Below are 19,862 nucleotides of genomic sequence, written 5' to 3'. Positions count from 1 at the left end.
TGGAACTTGCTGTAGAATTTCTGATTCAGTCGGTTGGAGTGAGCCAGGGAATCTGCATTTCTGAAAGATTAGAGATGATGTCCATACTGCTAATTCGGGCAGGACACTTGGAGAACCCAGCTCTTTGAGATAGGCGTTGGTATCCCCACTAGGTAGACGCAGAAATGGAGACTAGGAAGTTTACAGACTGTGCCTATGGTTTCATACCTTCGGAATTAGAGCCAAGCCAGGTTTGTCCAAGACCTATGCCCACATGGACGCGAGAAAAAGGCAAGGACAAGGGAAGGGAAGACACCTACTTTGAAATGATTATTGCCTTGTCCAGGAGAGGGAGACTGCGTCCACACTGGTCCTTAGAATATTCCTGGAGGCCAGGGACGGTGGCCGTCTCGAATGGCTTCTCCCTGGGCCAGAATCCACCGTCCGGAGCCCCGCGTGGGCGAGAGCAGGGGGGAACCGCTGCGGGTGGGATCTGAAGGCAGTCCCCCTGAGGAGACTCCCTGCGGAGGACTGCTTGCCCAGCGCACTCCGTCGACCCTCCCGGGCGTCCTCTGCTTCTAGAGGGAGATCTGCGTGTGGAAGCCGGTAGTTCTGGCGCGAGGATACCCCGGCTGCGCCGCAAGGGGGCGCCCGTGTCCGCCGGCACGTAGGGCCTGCCCGCGCGTAGGGCCTTCCCCCGCTCGGCGGTCACACGGCACTGCTGAAATTTCCCGTACAGGTGTCCCAGCCCCTCCGTTCTTTAAAACTCAGTCCCGCTGCGTGTTCTGGGCACCGTGCTTCCCCATTACTTTTCCCTTTCACGATTTGTCTCTATGAAAACACAAAACCAGAGTGGCAGAGATGAAGGCTCCAGGCCCCGAAGGAGTCCTGAGTTGGAATCCTACCTCCATCATCATTCTTTCAGTCAGCAAATATTTATGGAACGTTTATTATGAGCCAGGCACTGTGCCAGGAGTTGGAGACCGCTGGAGGGCAGGACAGACACAAAACCTCAAGGTGCTTCCAGTTACACAGATGATCATACAAGTATTTTGAAACAGGGTGATAATGTGAGATGTAATGATAGCATATGAAGGAAGGCTAACCAAAACCAGGGGCTCGGAAGGGGTGCCCAGAGGAAGTGATATTTTAAGCTGAGCCTGGAAGATGAGAAAGAGCTATCCAAGTGGAGTTGGAGAAATAGCTTTCCAGATACGGGGCACAACAGGTGATGAAGAATCCAGTTGAGAAGAAAGTTGAACTTTTTGAGAAACCAAACAAAACCTTGGTTAAAGAACTAGAGAGACGTGGGCACAAAACTGGCCATAGAGGCAGATGAGGGCCAGATCACCCGGGTCGCTGAGTTGATGATTCTGAGCTTCATTGTAAAAGTTTAGGCTGGGTTGGTGGCAGTAGATGCTAGGTACAGACTAGTGCGGTGGCAGCGGAGATGCAGCGCTGTGGATGGATTCGAGAAATAATGAAGTGGCAACAGACTGAATGGGGGTTGAGTGTTCAATAAGAGAGTGGTTGTCCAGGTGGCACCCAAATTTGTCAGGAGAAATGGGAGATCAAGGCAAGATTAAGAGTTCAGCTGTGGACATACTGACCTTGATATATTTGTAAGAGAACCCAAGTAGAGATGCCATATATGCTGTAGATATACAACTCGGGTTAGAATGGCAGCCTGCAGTAGATGCATACATTTGGGCATTCTTACGGTGACAAAAGCCAAGGGGGTGGCTGAAATCATTGAGGGAAAGAACTGAGAAAAAAAGCTCAGAACCTAGGATGGGAGACCTGAGAAATTTAATATTTAAAGGTTGGGTGGAGAGGATGGAGTTACCAAAGAACACAGAGACAGCTGTCATGAAGACCAAGATTAGTCACAGAAGCCAAGAGAAGTGTTTTGTGAATAGGGGAATGCCCAACTTCATTGGCTGTTGCTGCTACCTCAAGGGGGATAGCTTCAACTTTTCCACAGAGTTTGCCAACAAGGTGGTTTTATAACATTTGGGGGCAGAATTTCTTAGTCCAACCATGTCATTATTTCAGCTGCTACGGAGGTAGTATTAAAAATTTATGATTGCTGTTCAGGGCAGGGGATGTGAAAAAAATCACTGCTTCTTTAAGAGATTTGCGTGTTTGCACTTATGAACAATGTATGTAAATTCTTCTACTTAAAAGTTTTTTGCTCAGGTACCTAGATGGTTTGTTCCAACTGTTTCAAATCTTGGGAAAAATTGTTTAAGGACTAACACAGATCCTCATCCCAGGCTTATGGAATTTAGTAGTAAGAAGGTTCTAAAAAGAAACCAGGCCCTCTGAGGAATAAACAAAACAAAACACCTACACACAAGTATTCTGCTGGAGATGACCTGGAAATTCCCTACAGATTCAACTGGATCAATACATGTAAAGCTCATAAAGTAGTGCCTGCTTACATAGTCATCACAATATAGATGATAGATCTTTTTAGTGTTGAACTATATTGTTATTATTAAAAATTGTTACTATATTCAAATCTAGGCCGCTAGGCAAACCTCTTAGTTTATCTACTTCTGATAAAGAGCAATGTCAGTTTGGTGCTCAGGACCACAGATACTAGAAGTTGTCTGCCTTCAGGTAAAGGGATGAAAGCCATTAAAGTAGTATTTAAATATGGTTTAGACATTGCATTTACCAGGGGATAAATTCAGGGCATGTGAAAGTGTCCAACAGACTTCTGTTTGTCAGTATCCTGAAACTGCTTTCCCACTAAGATTAAAAGAATCGAAGTACTCTGAACAGATCCAGAAAGGGTGTCAGCACTAATTGGGGATAGACGCCAGTGACCTTGGTATGGTGGTCACAACTAATGTGGGCGGATGTAAGGCTGGAGTGGAGCTGAAAAGGTGGAGAGGATGGAGTATGGATACGAGGCAAGAGATGGTAAGCAGAGGAAAATATAGAACTAGGTATGTGCATTTTACATTGGTTAGACCAGACTCCTTTAAACGTTGATAGGAAGAATCCTATAAAAGAGGGGCTGACGAGACAGGCAAGGGTTGGGATACAGAAAGCAGGTGGAGGCACAGCTTTTTGATGGGAGGATGGACACATTTCCTGTCCTGATGACTTTGATCTGTGAAAAGCTCAGGTCATGAGCTGAGAATGGGGCAAAGAGAGGAAGGCACAGATGTGTGGGACAGAATGCTTAAAACAGTCACAAGTTCTGACTGAGAAAATGAGCTGCCTAAAAAGATGTAACAGAAGTACCAAGTATTGCTCAGGAGTGTGAATCTCAAGCAAATTGCTTAGCTTCTGTAAACCTGGGTTCTCTCTTCTGCCAAAGAAGGCCCTGTTTAAGCCAGGCCCCTGACGACAATGACAAATTGAGTTATTTCTGGGTATAGCTACCATGACAAGAGTCAGTAAAAGCTGCCTTCTTTTGTTGCTGGTGGGACATTACCATGTAAGAGCTCAAAGCAATGTTGATATCACAGTTTAAAACATCCCAACTATTCTTTCAAGTATTCTCTTTTTCTCGTCAACTTGACTAACTTGGTTATATTAAGCTATATAGTTAAATATAAATTCATGTAATGAACCTTAAAACCATTACATTATATAATAATAAAGCAGCCGAGTGTTTTATTTTTACATAATCATCATTCAGTAAATGTTGTTACATTGTGAAATATTATGTTTTAATCTCCTTTTCAATAGAAAGGTTTTCTAAGGAAATGACTTGGAGCCTTTCACATTTATCAGATGCCTTTTCATTATTCTTTTCCATTTTTGCAATTCTGGATCCAAACTGCATGGCCCGTTTCGGCAGAAGAGGAGAGGTTGTTAAGCCAAGTTCCACTGCTGCAAGACGCAAAATTAGTTTTTCACCAATTCCACGGGGCAAAGTCAAATTTGCCTTCTCCCAAACTGGTAGGGAATTTAGAAAGGAGACGACATTTTCATCCAGGAAAGGAAATCTAAAATAAATAGATAAACATAACCACTACATAAAAAGACCCAATTTGTTATGATTATTTCTTTTGCATTTTATTCAATGTTAAAATTTATAGCATCAAATTAATTTTTCATGTCACTATTTTTCTCAATTAAAAATATTCTGGTTATTTACACAATTTCACACCTAAAATGTAATCACACTGACAAATGTTTCATGTGACTAATTTTAATACATATACTACAGTTTTCTCAGCACCAGGAAGTCATTTTGGAGACACCTAGATACGCAGTTTCGATCAGGTTTTTAAGACTTGACTTCCTCAGAAAATATGCAACTAGAGTCGGAAAGAAGAATTTCCAGGGGAATGCTGGAAGATGGCGGCGTAGGAGGACGCTGGGCTCACCGCGCGTCCTGCTGATCACTTAGATTCCACCTACACCTGCCTAAATAACCCAGAAAACCACCAGAGGATTAGCAGAATGGAGTCGCCGGAGCCAAGCGCAGACGAGAGGCCCACGGAAGAGGGTAGGAAGGGCGGCGAGGCGGTGCGCGCTCCACGGACTGGCGGGAGGGAGCCGGGGCGGAGGGGTGGCTCGCCGGCCAAGCAGAGCCCCCAAGTCTGGCTTGCAAAAAGCGGAGGGGCCTGACGGACTGTGTTCCGACAGCAAGCGCGACTTAGCGGCTGGGAGGTCATAAGTTAACAGCTCTGCTCAGAAAGCGGGAAGGCTGGAGGACAAAGGGAAGGAAAGCTGCTGAGCCCCAGGACGACAGAGCTCAGTTTGGTGGGGAACAAAGGCGCTCGCCAGCGCCATCTTCCCTGCCCATCCCCCAGCCAAAATCCCAAGAGAACCAGTTCCTGCCAGGGAACTTGCTCGCTCCGCGCAAACACCCAACTCTGCGCTTCTGCGGAGCCAAACCTCCGGCAGCGGATCTGACTCCCTCCTGCTGCCACAGGGCCCCTCCTGAAGTGGATCACCTAAGGAGAAGCAAGCTAAGCCTGCCCCTCCTGCCCCTGTGCACCTTGCCTACCCACCCCAGCTAAGACGCCAGATCCCCAGCATCACAAGCCTGGCAGTGTGCAAGTAGCCCAGACAGGCCACGCCACCCCACAGTGAATCCCGCCCCTAGGAGAGGGGAAGAGAAGGCACGCACCAGTCTGACTGTGGCCCCAGCGGTGGGCTGGGGGCAGACATCAGGTCTGACTGCGGCTCCGCCCACCAACTCCAGTTATACACCACAGCACAGGGGAAGTGCCCTGCAGGTCCTCACCACACCACGGACTATCCAAAATGACCAAGCGGAAGAATTCCCCTCAGAAGAATCTCCAGGAAATAACAACAGCTAATGAGCTGATCAAAAAGGATTTAAATAATATAACAGAAAGTGAATTTAGAATAATAGTCATAAAATTAATCGCTGGGCTTGAAAACAGTATAGCTGACAGCAGAGAATCTCTTGCTACAGAGATCAAGGGACTAAGGAACAGTCACGAGGAGCTGAAAAATGCTTTAAACGAAATGCATAACAAAATGGAAACCACGACGGCTCGGATTGAAGAGGCAGAGGAGAGAATAGGTGAACTAGAAGATAAAGTTATGGAAAAAGAGGAAGCTGAGAAAAAGAGAGATAAAAAAATCCAGGAGTATGAGGGGAAAATTAGAGAACTAAGTGATACACTAAAAAGAAACAATATACGCATCATTGGTATCCCAGAGGAGGAAGAGAGAGGGAAAGGTGCTGAAGGGGTACTTGAAGAAATAATAGCTGAGAACTTCCCTGAAGTGGGGAAGGAAAAAGGCATTGAAATCCAAGAGGCACAGAGAACTCCCTTCAGACGTAACTTGAATCGATCTTCTGCACGACATATCATAGTGAAACTGGCAAAATACAAGGATAAAGAGAAAATTCTGAAAGCAGCAAGGGGTAAACGTGCCCTCACATATAAAGGGAGACCTATAAGACTCGTGACTGATCTCTCTTTTGAAACTTGGCAGGCCAGAAAGGATTGGCACGAGATTTTCAGTGTGCTAGACAGGAAAAATATGCAGCCGAGAATCCTTTATCCAGCAAGTCTGTCATTTAGAATAGAAGGAGAGATAAAGGTCTTCCCAAACAAACAAAAACTGAAGGAATTTGTCACCACTAAACCAGCCCTACAAGAGATCCTAAGGGGGACCCTGTGAGACAAAGTATCAGAGACATCACTACAAGCATAAAACATACAGACATCACAATGACTCTAAACCCATATCTTTCTATAGTAACACTGAATGTAAATGGATTAAATGCGCCAACCAAAAGACATAGGGTATCAGAATGGATAAAAACACAAGACCCATCTATTTGCTGTCTACAAGAGACTCATTTTAAACCTGAGGACACCTTTAGATTCAGAGTGAGGGGATGGAGAACTATTTATCATGCTACTGGAAGCCAAAAGAAAGCTGGAGTAGCCATACTTATATCAGACAAACTAGACTTTAAATTAAAGGCTGTAACAAGAGATGAAGAAGGACATTATATAATAGTGACAGGGTCTATCCATCAGGAAGAGCTAACAATTATAAATGTCTATGCACCAAATACCGGAGCGCCCAAATATATAAAACAATTACTCATAAACACAAGCAACCTTATTGATAAGAATGTGGTAATTGCAGGGGACTTTAACACCCCACTTACAGAAATGGATAGATCATCTAGACACATGGTCAATAAAGAAACAAGGGCCCTGAATGAGACATTGGAACAGATGGACTTGACAGATATATTTAGAACTCTGCATCCCAAAGCAACAGAATATACTTTCTTCTCGAGTGCACATGGAACATTCTCCAAGATAGATCATATACTGGGTCACAAAACAGCCCTTCATAAGTTTACAAGAATTGAAATCATACCATGCATACTTTCAGACCACAATGCTATGAAGCTTGAAATCAACCACAGAAAAAAGTCTGGAAAACCTCCAAAAGCATGGAGGTTAAAGAACACCCTACCAACGAATGAGTGGGTCAACCAGGCAATTCGAGAAGAAATTAAAAAATATATGGAAACAAACGAAAATGAAAATACAACAATCCAAACGCTTTGGGACGCGGCGAAGGCAGTCCTGAGAGGAAAATACATTGCAATCCAGGCCTATCTCAAGAAACAAGAAAAATCCCAAATACAAAATCTAACAGCACACCTAAAGGAAATAGAAGCAGAACAGCAAAGGCAGCCTAAACCCAGCAGAAGAAGAGAAATAATAAAGATCAGAGCAGAAATCAACAATATAGAATCTAAAAAAACTGTAGAGCAGATCAACGAAACCAAGAGTTGGTTTTTTGAAAAAATAAACAAAATTGACAAACCTCTAGCCAGGCTTCTCAAAAAGAAACGGGAGATGACCCAAATAGATAAAATCATGAGTGAAAATGGAATGATTACAACCAATCCCTCAGAGATACAAACAATTATCAGGGAATACTATGAAAAATTATATGCCAACAAATTGGACAACCTGGAAGAAATGGACAAATTCCTGAACACCCACACTCTTCCAAAACTCAATCAGGAGGAAATAGAAAGCTTGAACAGACCCATAACCAGCGAAGAAATTGAATCGGTTATCAAAAATCTCCCAACAAATAAGAGTCCAGGACCAGATGGCTTCCCAGGGGAGTTCTACCAGACGTTTAAAGCAGAGATAATACCTATCCTTCTCAAGCTATTCCAAGAAATAGAAAGGGAAGGAAAACTTCCAGACTCATTCTATGAAGCCAGTATTACTTTGATTCCTAAACCAGACAGAGACCCAGTAAAAAAAGAGAACTACAGGCCAATATCCCTGATGAATATGGATGCCAAAATTCTCAGTAAGATACTAGCAAATCGAATTCAACGGCATATAAAAAGAATTGTTCACCATGATCAAGTGGGATTCATTCCTGGGATGCAGGGCTGGTTCAACATTCGCAAATCAATGTGATACATCACATTAACAAAAAAAAAGAGAAGAACCATATGATCCTGTCAATCGATGCAGAAAAGGCCTTTGACAAAATCCAGCACCCTTTCTTAATAAAAACCCTTGAGAAAGTCGGGATAGAAGGAACATACTTAAAGATCATCAAAGCCATTTATGAAAAGCCCACAGCTAACATCATCCTCAACGGGGAAAAACTGAGAACTTTTTCCCTGAGATCAGGAACACGACAGGGATGCCCACTCTCACCGCTGTTGTTTAACATAGTGCTGGAAGTTCTAGCATCAGCAATCAGACAACAAAAGGAAATCAAAGGCATCCAAATTGGCAAAGATGAAGTCAAGCTTTCGCTTTTTGCAGATGACATGATATTATACATGGAAAATCCGACAGACTCCACCAAAAGTCTGCTAGAACTGATACATGAATTCAGCAAAGTTGCAGGATACAAAATCAATGTACAGAAATCAGTTGCATTCTTATACACTAACAATGAAGCAACAGAAAGACAAATAAAGAAACTGATCCCATTCACAATTGCACCAAGAAGCATAAAATACCTAGGAATAAATCTAACCAAAGATGTAAAGGATCTGTATGCTGAAAACTATAAAAGCTTATGAAGGTAATTGAAGAAGATTTAAAGAAATGGAAAGACATTCTGTGCTCATGGATTGGAAGAATAAATATTGTCAAAATGTCAATACTACCCAAAGCTATCTACACATTCAATGCAATCCCAATCAAAATTGCACCAGCATTCTTCTCTAAACTAGAACAAGCAATCCTAAAATTCATATGGAACCACAAAAGGCCCCGAATAGCCAAAGTAATTTTGAAGAAGAAGACCAAAGCAGGAGGCATCACAATCCCAGACTTTAGCCTCTACTACAAAGCTGTCATCATCAAGACAGCATGGTATTGGCACAAAAACAGACACATAGACCAATGGAATAGAATAGAAACCCCAGAACTAGACCCACAAACGTATGGCCAACTCATCTTTGACAAAGCAGGAAAGAACATCCAATGGAAAAAAGACAGTCTCTTTAACAAATGGTGCTGGGAGAACTGGACAGCAACATGCAGAAGGTTGAAACTAGACCACTTTCTCACACCATTCACAAAAATAAACTCAAAATGGATAAAGGACCTGAATGTGAGACAGGAAACCATCAAAACCTTAGAGGAGAAAGCAGGAAAAGACCTCTCTGACCTCAGCCGTAGCAATCTCTTACTCGACACATCCCCAAAGGCAAGGGAATTAAAAGCAAAAGTGAATTACTGGGACCTTATGAAGATAAAAAGCTTCTGCACAGCAAAGGAAACAACCAACAAAACTAAAAGGCAACCAACGGAATGGGAAAAGATATTTGCAAATGACATATCGGACAAAGGGCTAGTCTCCAAAATCTATAAAGAGCTCACCAAACTCCACACCCGAAAAGCAAATAACCCAGTGAAGAAATGGGCAGAAAACATGAATAGACACTTCTCTAAAGAAGACATCCGGATGGCCAACAGGCACATGAAAAGATGTTCAGCGTCGCTCCTTATCAGGGAAATACAAATCAAAACCACACTCAGGTATCACCTCACGCCAGTCAGAGTGGCCAAAATGAACAAATCAGGAGACTATAGATGCTGGAGAGGATGTGGAGAAACGGGAACCCTCTTGCACTGTTGGTGGGAATGCAAATTGGTGCAGCCGCTCTGGAAAGCAGTGTGGAGGTTCCTCAGAAAATTAAAAATAGACCTACCCTATGACCCAGCAATAGCACTGCTAGGAATTTATCCAAGGGACACAGGAGTACTGATGCATAGGGGCACTTGTACCCCAATGTTCATAGCAGCACTCTCAACAATAGCCAAATTATGGAAAGAGCCTAAATGTCCATCAACTGATGAATGGATAAAGAAATTGTGGTTTATATACACAATGGAATACTACGTGGCAATGAGAAAAAATGAAATATGGCCTTTTGTAGCAACGTGGATGGAACTGGAGAGTGTGATGCTAAGTGAAATAAGCCATACAGAGAAAGACAGATACCATATGGTTTCACTCTTATGTGGATCCTGAGAAACTTAACAGGAACCCATGGGGGAGGGGAAGGAAAAAAAAAAAAAAAAGAGGTTAGAGTGGGAGAGAGCCAAAGCATAAGAGACTGTTGAGAACTGAGAGCAAACTGAGGGTTGATGGGGGGTGGGAGGGAGGAGAGGGTGGGTGATGGGTATTGAGGAGGGCACCTTTTGGGATGAGCACTGGGTGTTGTATGGAAACCAATTTGACAATAAATTTCATATATAAATTAAAAAAAAAATACATATACTACAAAATAAATTTTGCCTGAAAAATAAATACATTAGGCCTATGGTAAGAAATAATCTCAAATTGTTTCACAAGGAATCTTTAGCAGTGCCTTGAAAACAAGTATGGTCTTAGGTCAATTATTCAATCTGTGTTTGTTCTTTATCATATAAAAAGAGAATGAATATGAGATCAATATAGAAGCACTCTAAATCCTGAAATTGTGAAATGTTTACTTATGGTAAAATCTTATAGTATCAAAATTATTTAATTACATTCAACCCATTTAAATGGTGACAAATCAGTATAACAGAATAAAGTATTAGATTTAAAAAATTAACTTTCTGCCCTTCGGCTTCCCTGATTTCCTAGAAAATTCTGTTGTTGTTTTGTTTTGTTTACTTTTTTTTTCTAAAAAAATTTTTTTTTAACATTTATTCATTTTTGAAAGACAGAGAAAGATAGACCATGAGTGGAAGAGGGGCACAGAGAGAGGGAGACACAGAATCTGAAGCAGGCCCCAGACTTTCAGCTGTCGGCACAGAGCCTGACACGGGGCTCGAACTCATGAAATGAGATCATGACCTGAGCTAAAGTTAGATGGTTAACCCACTGAGCCATCTAGGTGCCCCTAAAATACTTTAATACTCTCCTGCCAATTCCTTAATATGCAACACTGTTACAGTAGTGTTTCTTTCTGTTTTATTAAATTTTATCCTAGCTCCAGTAGAGAGACTGGAAAAGGTAAGGCATTCGTCATATGAAATATTTTATAAAAATGAATTAATCGCAAAAGCAAATCTATATATAGCATAATCTAATCAATTGATCGCTGAATTAACAGCATGCCAAATGCATAATAAACAATAAATAAATAAATAATAAATAAAAGTATAATAATTTAGTAATAAATTATTTATATCCACCCACTATCAGGGTATTTGTTAAATCACAATTCTCTATTAGCTGTTTAAACATTCCTCATATGCACTTTTACCTGAGGGTATCATATGGGGCCTTTAGAATTAACTGTTCTACGAAATAAAATAAATTCCCTTTTCTCTGACCTACCTGAAATAAAGGACTGAATATCGCTCTCTCTCAAATATACACACCCTTCAAAAGGAAAATATTTTTAAAGTTTTTATACTGTGGTATATATTTAAATTATGTAATATATATAAGAAACTGAAATAGAGGTAAGAAATGGTGAAGTGTTAGAGTAGGTGTATTACGATGTTCTCACAAAGCTGATTTGGACTCCCTGTTCTCGCATGCTGTACCCTTTTAATAAACTACCACTTAATAAATTAACCCACTTGAACAAACTTCTGCTTTTTATAACTGTAACACATTTTTTTTATCCTTAATAATTTAAAAAGGTGTTCTCAAGCACTTGTTCACTACCACCATAAATATACTGTTAGGTAAAAATAAACCCCTGAATTTAAAAAAAAGTATACATATGTAAATGCCTTGATCTCTTGGCAAGTTTTAGGTAACCTGCAACATATGACCAAACTGAGTTCAAAACACACATAGCAGAGGGGAATCCAGTTCTGGAACCAGCATTTACATCAGCATGGATCGAGCATGCATATCTGTCCCTAGAGACAAAGCTGGGTTCTCTAACACTGGAGGGCAAAACGTGGGGGTAGGGCCTATGCTCTTGCTGGGAGGAAAGTAAACATTTACAACAAAACCAAACCCATTAAATACTTTCTCTCAGCATTTCACTACCTCGGTTTTATAGTCTTTTTCGCTGTGGTACTAATAACAGTCATGCCAAGACATTCCTTACAGAATGAGCTCTGGACAACAAGTGCTCTTCTGGCTGCCCCGCCCACCCCACTCTCCCTCTGACTGAGGGTGTTTTAATATAAAGCCAACATATCATTGTTGCTACTGTTACTCATTTGAGTGGTCTCCAAAGAAAGGAACCTAAAATTCTCCACAGGCTAATGTTTTGTTTGTTTGTTTGTTTACAAAATTACCCACAACACTTAATTTGAATTACCTTGCTTCTTTTCCATGATCACCAATAACTCTGTCATCACGACCAAGATTTCTAGAGGAAATTCGACCCAGTTCCATCTCGATTTCCTTATTTAATCCTTCCATTCCATGGGTCTGAAAGCGGACACGGTGACGAGAATAACCTGCAAGTTGCTCATCAGCACCGATTCCAGTAAGAACCACCTGTAACGGTTTACAGAAATCCCTTTTTATGATATATGATAAAGACAAAAGCAAAGCTTAAAAAATTATAATCTCAAAAATAACATCTTCAGACAAAAAACACACGGCAAGTCATAAAGTAGTAAAAACATGCCCAATTTTTAAAAAGGTCTTCTAGGGGCGCCTGGGTGGCTTGGTCGGTTAAGCATCCGACTTCGGCTCAGGTCATGATCTCACAGTCCGTGAGTTCGAGCCCCGCGTCGGGCTCTGTGCTGACAGCTCAGAGCCTGGAGCCTGTTTCAGATTCTGTGTCTCCCTCTCTCTCTGCTCCTCCCCTGTTCATGCTCTGTCTCTCTCTGTCTCAAAAATAAATAAACGTTAAAAAATTTTTTTTTTTTTAATAAAAGTCTTCTATGTTGCATTGTAGATTAAATGCAATTAAAATACGCTATGTTCTTGCAATCTAAATGCTAATAGCTTTAAAGGATAAAAATTAGGTCTCAGAAATTCTTCGAGTAGACATTGTGTGCCATACCTTTGCGCTGCTCTGATATGATTTTGCTTCATCCTGGGTCACTAACCAACCAATTCCTCTAGAAGCAAACCAGACTGCACAGCCAATGCTATCGTCCAACACTGTATCCAAGGGCTGAACCAGGTGGCATATTCGAGTTCTTCTTAATTCTTGCAGTTCTTCCAGAGAAACATTAATTTCAACAAAATTCCAAGTCCGGGAAGGGTTAGCAGCCTGTAGTTCCTTCAGTCCCACTCTTCCTGAGATACGATCTGGTACACTGAATTGTTTATCAGAACTATCATCATCGTTACCAGCAGCAGCAACAGCAGCAGCAGCAGCATTTTTAGAGGATTCTTCAGAAGGCATTTCACAATGGTTTTTCTGTTTTTTCCTCTTTTTGTTAAAACCAGTAAGTATGGTCTTTTCTTTAGTCATGAATGCCACATTAAGAAGGTCAATGGGTTCATCTAAAGGTACATGATGGTCAGCAAGGGCCGCAATAACCATGGAATCAATACCCCCAGAAAACAGGATTGCAACATTTGCTTTCCTATCACAACTTTTCAAAACCTCACTCTGTGTCAGGTTTTCACCCCTAGGTAAACATAAGACACGTCTCTTCACTGCGATACTCAGGACATCAATGAACTGCTGAACTACTTCCTTCATGTGTCCATCAGTAAGAAAGACCTGAAGCGTTTCCCTGGTAGGTGGGACACTAGCAATGTTACTGCAATAAATCTCAAATGGAGCTTGTGGCAACGTCATATTTAAAGGAACAACAGGTTCTTTAAGACAGAGTTTGGCTTCATTTGCTACCACTGATACAAATGTTGGCAAGTTTGCTGAAATTTGAGTCAGGCTATTAACACATTCTTTGATAACATTCTCCCTAGAAATACATTTCCAAGGGTACAATTTTAAAACCACAGATTCGGAAATGGAAGGAGACTTGAGATCAATTCTAAAAATTCCAGATGCTGGAACTTCTTGCCACTGGTTGGCCACTCCAGATGTTTGGGCACCAACTGAAGAGAGGCAGAAACTCTTGCCCAAATTACTAAAATGCCAAAGCAAGCTACGACGACCAAAAAAATCCCTACCAAACCATAAATGATGACTAGATGCTTGGTAATATATAAAAGACCAAGGACCCTGGACTTCTGAGAAGAGTGACAAAATATCAGATTCAGTCTTACAAGAGGAAAGATAATTAAACATTACTTGGGTATCATTTTCTTCAGCTTCAACCTTTATGCCACTAAAGACTTCTCCATTCCACAGGAACACATTGCCTCTTTCATCTTCCACAGGCTGGGCAGTCAAAACACCTCTTAAGTGAAGGACATGACCAGAAAATAAACACTGGTAGCTAACATCAGACTTTAACAACTGTTTACTACTGTTGGGTCCCCGTCGGTTAAGATTATACAGTAAATCCCGTTTCAAATCTTTGCTGAAATGCTCAACGGAAAAGCTTACAGAACAGCAAATGCCACACATTGTTATGTGAAATCAAGTTATTTCTTGATAAAATAAAATATTATTTCTTGATTTTGGTCTTCTCTGAGTTTTCTATTTCTTGGTATTCTTTTTTCAGTTCATCCAATATATCTGTGGGGGGAGGGGAGAAGATACGTCAAGTAAAATAAAAATTCTTGGACCTTCACCTAGTAATTCATAGAGCAACATAGGCTACTTACCAAGATCAAAGCACTTGAGTATATGCACTGTGTTAGTGTGAATAATCATTTACAACAGGCTTCTGATGACAATGTTTAACTTTTAGGAAAATAATTTCCATTTATTAAATGCTTACTTTGGCCTAGGCACTGAACTATGAACTTTATACATCCCTTCCTATTTATTTTTTTAATTAAAAAAATTTTTAACATGTATTATTTATTTTTGAGAGACAGAAAGAGAGTGAGCGAGAGGGGCAGAGAGACAGAGAGAGGGAGACAGAATCCAAAGCAGGCTCTAGGCTCCAAGATGTCAGCATAGAGCCCCACGCAGGCTTGAACTCAGGGGCCATGAGATCACGACCTGAGGCAAAGTTGGATGCTTAACCAAAATGAGTCACCCAGGTTCTCTTTTCCCTTTCTTGTTTAAATCCCACAAAACTTTTGGCGCCTGGGTGGCGCAGTCGGTTAAGCGTCCGACTTCAGCCAGGTCACGATCTCGCGGTCCGTGAGTTCGAGCCCCGCGTCGCGCTCTGGGCTGATGGCTCAGAGCCTGGAGCCTGTTTCCGATTCTGTGTCTCCCTCTCTCTCTGCCCCTCCCCCGTTCATGCACTGTCTCTCTCTGTCCCAAAAATAAATAAACATTGAAAAAAAAACTTAAAAAAATAAATAAATAAATAAATAAATCCCACAAAACTTTTGAGTCCCAAAGTAATTCACTCAAAGTCATAAAAGGAGAAAGTTGTAGAAAATTTTCATACCTAGATCTATCTAAAATTCTAAAGCACACATTAATAATTATAGCTTTCTAACACTCTTAGGCTAACTTGAAGAAACCCAAGCCACAGCATTAATCTTACTTATATGTATATCACCATCCAATCTTCAGATATAGATTTAAACATTCAGATAGACAATATAATTTAGGCACTACTATTATTTTCTACAGAAAGCCTAGAAAAGACTTTCCATGCATTTCTATATAATATACCAAATAAACTTACTTTTGCTTTCAGAAAGCATTTCTGTTCGGTCTGCAAGAAAGAATATGTTGCTGTTCTGTTGTTGCCTATATACTTTCTGCAAAACATAATTTAGGCTAATATTATGATTTGATCTAAAAAGTGTTATGTCGAAACTCTGAACCCTTTTAGTATATATTCCTGAACTTCAGTAACGTATATTCAGAACAATACCTTAGCAAATTACAGGTAAACAAAAGTCACCCATTATTCTACCATCTAGAAATTGCTACCATTAACACTGTAGTGAAATGTTTTTTCTGTATATACCATATCAGTTTTCTTGAACAAAAAAGGCTCTTATTATAAATACAGATTTATTATTTGCTTTTATCAAGGAACAACATATTGGGAACAGTTTCTGTTATCAATAAACATTCTTTTACAACATTATTGTATGGGTATAACATTACAGTTTATTTGGTTAAGTCTTCATGTTTTACACATTGAAGGTATAACCAACTTTAGAAATCAAAGTTGTAATGAATTTCTTTGTAACTAAATCTTTGTATAATCCCATGATTCATAGGTATCAATTCCTATAAGGGGAACTACTGGGTCAAAATGCTCCATAGTTTTAAGGCTTTGATATACTCTGCCAACTTGCCCTCTAGAAAGTTTGTATCAGTTGTGACTTAAGTTCTAAAATTCCTTTAAGTGACAGTATCAGAAAGGCCTAACCAACCTGTCAGTATCAAATATTTTAAAGGGCTCAAAATAATTTCTTCCTGAACTTTAAAATGTAATTTTTGACAGTATTACTACACATAAAGCAGTAGCTTGCTTGTTTATAGATACATTAATGGAATTGTCATTAAATAACCATGTTAAATATTTGGCAGATTTGTGTAAAAAATGTGAGGAAGAGAGAAGCAATTTATCCTTTTTGTTTTTCAACAACTATCCACATTCACTTAAAGGCATAGTCTCCTTAATATATTTTAAGGTTATTTATTTCAAAAGAAAACACCAAATTCAAGTATAAAATAAATACCATTAGTGATTACATTGTATAATTAGTACCTTTTAGTTCAAAGGTTATGTGAATTGTATATGATGGGAATAAAATATTATCAACTATAATTAACATATAAGTATGTATGTGCATAAAATCTTGGACACTTTTCACTTTTGCAATGTAACTAAAAAGAATGCTGACATCTTGCAAATTTTAATGTAAATATAAATCTTAGATATAATTCTTGTAACTTTAGTATATAGTTAACATAATCAAACTCTCCCACATACAATTCAGAATTACTCTAATAACTCACCCTGTTCTTCTTCAGGTTAGAAAGTTCATCCACAACAATTTTTTGTTCTTTAATCTATTGAAATAAAAGAAAAACTTCTTAAATCAGAGGCTATCAAGTATGTTCAATTGAGGGCCCTTTAAAATTGGAGATGGGATATGGGATTATAATTTACTGACTATCCAGATGGGCAGTCTGTGAACATATAGATTCTTTCCAACAGCAGTGTGTGAGGGTGCGCCTGGGGGGGAAGTTGAAAAAGGAAACAGTGATTATACTTGATAGGTGTCAGAAAGCCCACTGAACCCAGACAGAGGGTTTAGTGTTGGTAACCAGCATTCATGCAAGGACCAGAGTTACTAAACTAAGTTTGCACCTTTTATTTAAAATAGACAATAAGCACCAAGAGTATTTTTAATGACTTCTTTTAAGTTATGTTTTATTTTTATTATTATTATTTTTTACAAATAGCAAATGTCATAAGGCGTAGGCTACTTTTCTTCCCTCTCAAATATCAATGGTTTCCATGATTCATGTATAAATAGTGCAGCCACACATGCAGAACAAACAAGTAGTACTAAATGACCTACCTGGGGCTGTTAAGGTGTTATCACTTTCCATCTTGGCTTTATTCCTCTTTACATTTCAAAGACTAGCACAGTGCTGGCACTGCTGAACTAGCCCTCACTTTTTATTAGTAGGCTAGGGCACAACTAAGTGGGAGTGAATTTCTAACTCTTTTCAGCAAGGGCAGTTATACTGTGAACATGACTGATTACATTGTGTTATCAGTGCCTCTAAAAGCAGGTTTTATAAACTCTGTCCTACCTCACACACCTCACAGATCTGTCACACATCAGCATAAATGGCTTGCTATGGTAGTAATTGGAGTAGGTTGTATGTGGTTTGAAAATTCACTCCCTGCTATGTGGCAATGAGAAAGAATGAAATACGGCCCTTTGTAGCAACATGGATGGAACTGGAGAGTGTTATGCTAAGTGAAATAAGCCATACAGAGAAAGACAGATACCATACGTTTTCACTCTTATGTGGATCCTGAGAAACTTAACAGGAACCCATGGGGGAGGGGAAGGAAAAAAATAAAGAGAGGTTAGAGTGGGAGAGAGCCAAAGCATAAGAGACTCTTAAAAACTGAGAACAAACTGAGGGTTGATGGGGGGTGGGAGGGAGGGGAGGGTAGGTGATGGGCACTGAAGAGGGCATCTTTTGGGATGAGCACTGGGTGTTGTATGGAAACCAATTTGACAATAAATTTCATATATTTAAAAAAAATGAAAAGAAAATTCACTCCCTGTGGGTGTGTACTCTTCTGTTTCTCCAGTCAGTGTAGTAACTGGCTAGATTGGAGTTGAATTCCAAGAGCAAATTTGTATAACCTTCAGACTTACGTTTGAACAGTGCTTCCCCATTCATTTTAGGAATGACAGGTGTACATTATACATTTCACTTTACTTCAAACAAGGAAACGGATACGGAGAGATGAGTGACTTGCCTGAGATGTTACTGTTAGTTTAGGACAAAACTAAAGTAAAATCTAGGACATCTAATACCTGAATGGCTATAACCATTCCCATCTCCAGTATATTTTTGTTTATGGCAGTTAAGATTTACATTGCTTAGCCCTTCCCCCACCCCCCCAGCCCCGACCTTTTTGGGTAGAACAGTGACCATCAGATACACGTTTCAGGATCATTGCTCTCGCTACAGTGGAGAACAGATAGTTAGAAGGTAAGGATGGATGCGGAGAGAGTGGTTAGGAAACCTATGGAAGATTCCCGATGGTGGATGAAGATGGCTCGTTTAGGATGGTGAGCGTACACTGTGATGAAGGGATCTATTTGAAATGAACTTCAGAAGTAGAACTGGCAGGTGATGGGCGTCAAGAATGGCTTCTAGGTTATTGGCATGGACAACTGAATGGATAGTGGTGACATTTTCTGAGATGGGAAATACTGTAGCATCCGGATCTGGGGTGGGCCGTATTTCTAATGGTTTACAAAGAGTAGAGAGAAAAGACCTCAACCAAGCCTCTGTCCCACTGCCAAATGGGTCTACTCTTGGGGCAAATTTCACGATCTCCCTTTAACTGTGGCTGCCAAGTGCTAAGACTCAGGGCAAAGTCGAGGGCGGGCCATGTGGCGCGGTGGATCTTCTTTGGAGTCAAGCAGAGCCCAGTCCGAAGGTTCGCGACTCGTCCTACACTCACCTTGCTGCTAAGATCCTCCTTGTGCGGGGTCGAGTTATCTGCAGAGGACAGCACAGCGCCGTCCTCGGGTTGAGACCCACGGCCGGGCATCTCCACAGAGCACGGTGAACTCAGGATACGGCACCCCACTAGCTCCCACTACCCAACAGGCTCCAATTCAGCGCATGCGCGCTCCCAGCGGCCCCCACCCCCTTCCTTTCACTTTCCCATCAGTCTTACCGATAGCGGCTGCGCATTTGCTAGAGCGCCTGCGCAAACCCGCTCTGTCTTGGGAGCAGTTGTGCGCGTGCGCACAGTTGCTTAGGACGTTCGTGAAATGTGAGTGGTATCTGAACGGTGCCCTAGCGGATCTGACGTGGAAAAGCTCCTGTGGTCACCACACGAGCTGGAATCCAGTGGATTGTGAGTTATATGCGCCCCCCAGTGGTAAGTATAAAGAATAGAAGAACGATAAAAATACCACTTCCTATTTATTATCTAGGCAAAGGATATGAAACTAGGCATAGATTTAATAGATAACATTTTTGGCAACGGAACCCTACAGACTTGGTAAAATTTTTGCTAACTACTTATTAGGGTTAAAAGATAAATATAGGATGCCTAGTTAAATATAAATTTCTGATAAATGAATAAATTTTTAGTATAAGTATGTTGCATGCAACATTTACAGTATCTCCTATGAGAAAAATTATCCAAACGTTGTAAACAGGCAAGAGATTAAGAGGTGTTCTTTAATATCTTTTCTGAACGTTATTTTCTATTGACTGGGCTATT

The 19,862-nt window shown here is 40.6% G+C and overlaps 3 protein-coding genes across 4 annotated transcripts in view; all 3 read right to left on the bottom strand.

The window, feature by feature from the left end:
• ANKAR (ankyrin and armadillo repeat containing) overlaps window positions 1-2,062 on the bottom strand; it is a 72,374-nt gene extending 70,312 nt beyond the window's left edge. For both annotated transcript variants that reach the window (XM_040475627.1, XM_040475628.1), the window contains exon 1: window positions 300-2,062. The gene's annotated coding sequence lies outside the window, so the exon portion shown is untranslated. The remainder of the gene's footprint in view (window positions 1-299) is intronic.
• A 1,522-nt stretch (window positions 2,063-3,584) lies between these two features.
• Window positions 3,585-14,434, bottom strand: ASNSD1 (asparagine synthetase domain containing 1). The gene is made up of 3 exons (XM_040475637.1): window positions 12,923-14,434; window positions 12,227-12,408; window positions 3,585-3,947 (listed from the first exon to the last, which is right to left on the bottom strand). The coding sequence occupies exons 1-3, from the start codon at window positions 14,405-14,407 to the stop codon at window positions 3,662-3,664; spliced, it is 1,953 nt and encodes a 650-aa protein (XP_040331571.1). The 5' UTR covers window positions 14,408-14,434; the 3' UTR covers window positions 3,585-3,661.
• Window positions 14,405-19,268, bottom strand: ASDURF (ASNSD1 upstream open reading frame). The gene is made up of 4 exons (XM_040475646.1): window positions 19,089-19,268; window positions 16,883-16,936; window positions 15,591-15,666; window positions 14,405-14,518 (listed from the first exon to the last, which is right to left on the bottom strand). The coding sequence occupies exons 1-4, from the start codon at window positions 19,176-19,178 to the stop codon at window positions 14,448-14,450; spliced, it is 291 nt and encodes a 96-aa protein (XP_040331580.1). The 5' UTR covers window positions 19,179-19,268; the 3' UTR covers window positions 14,405-14,447.
• Between the last annotated feature and the right edge of the window lie 594 nt (window positions 19,269-19,862).

This window comes from Herpailurus yagouaroundi, unplaced genomic scaffold (assembly GCF_014898765.1).
Source record: "Herpailurus yagouaroundi ecotype Mexico unplaced genomic scaffold, PumYag 140, whole genome shotgun sequence".
Lineage (NCBI taxonomy): Eukaryota > Metazoa > Chordata > Mammalia > Carnivora > Felidae > Herpailurus > Herpailurus yagouaroundi.
This window is presented reverse-complemented; position numbering and strand designations above follow the sequence as displayed.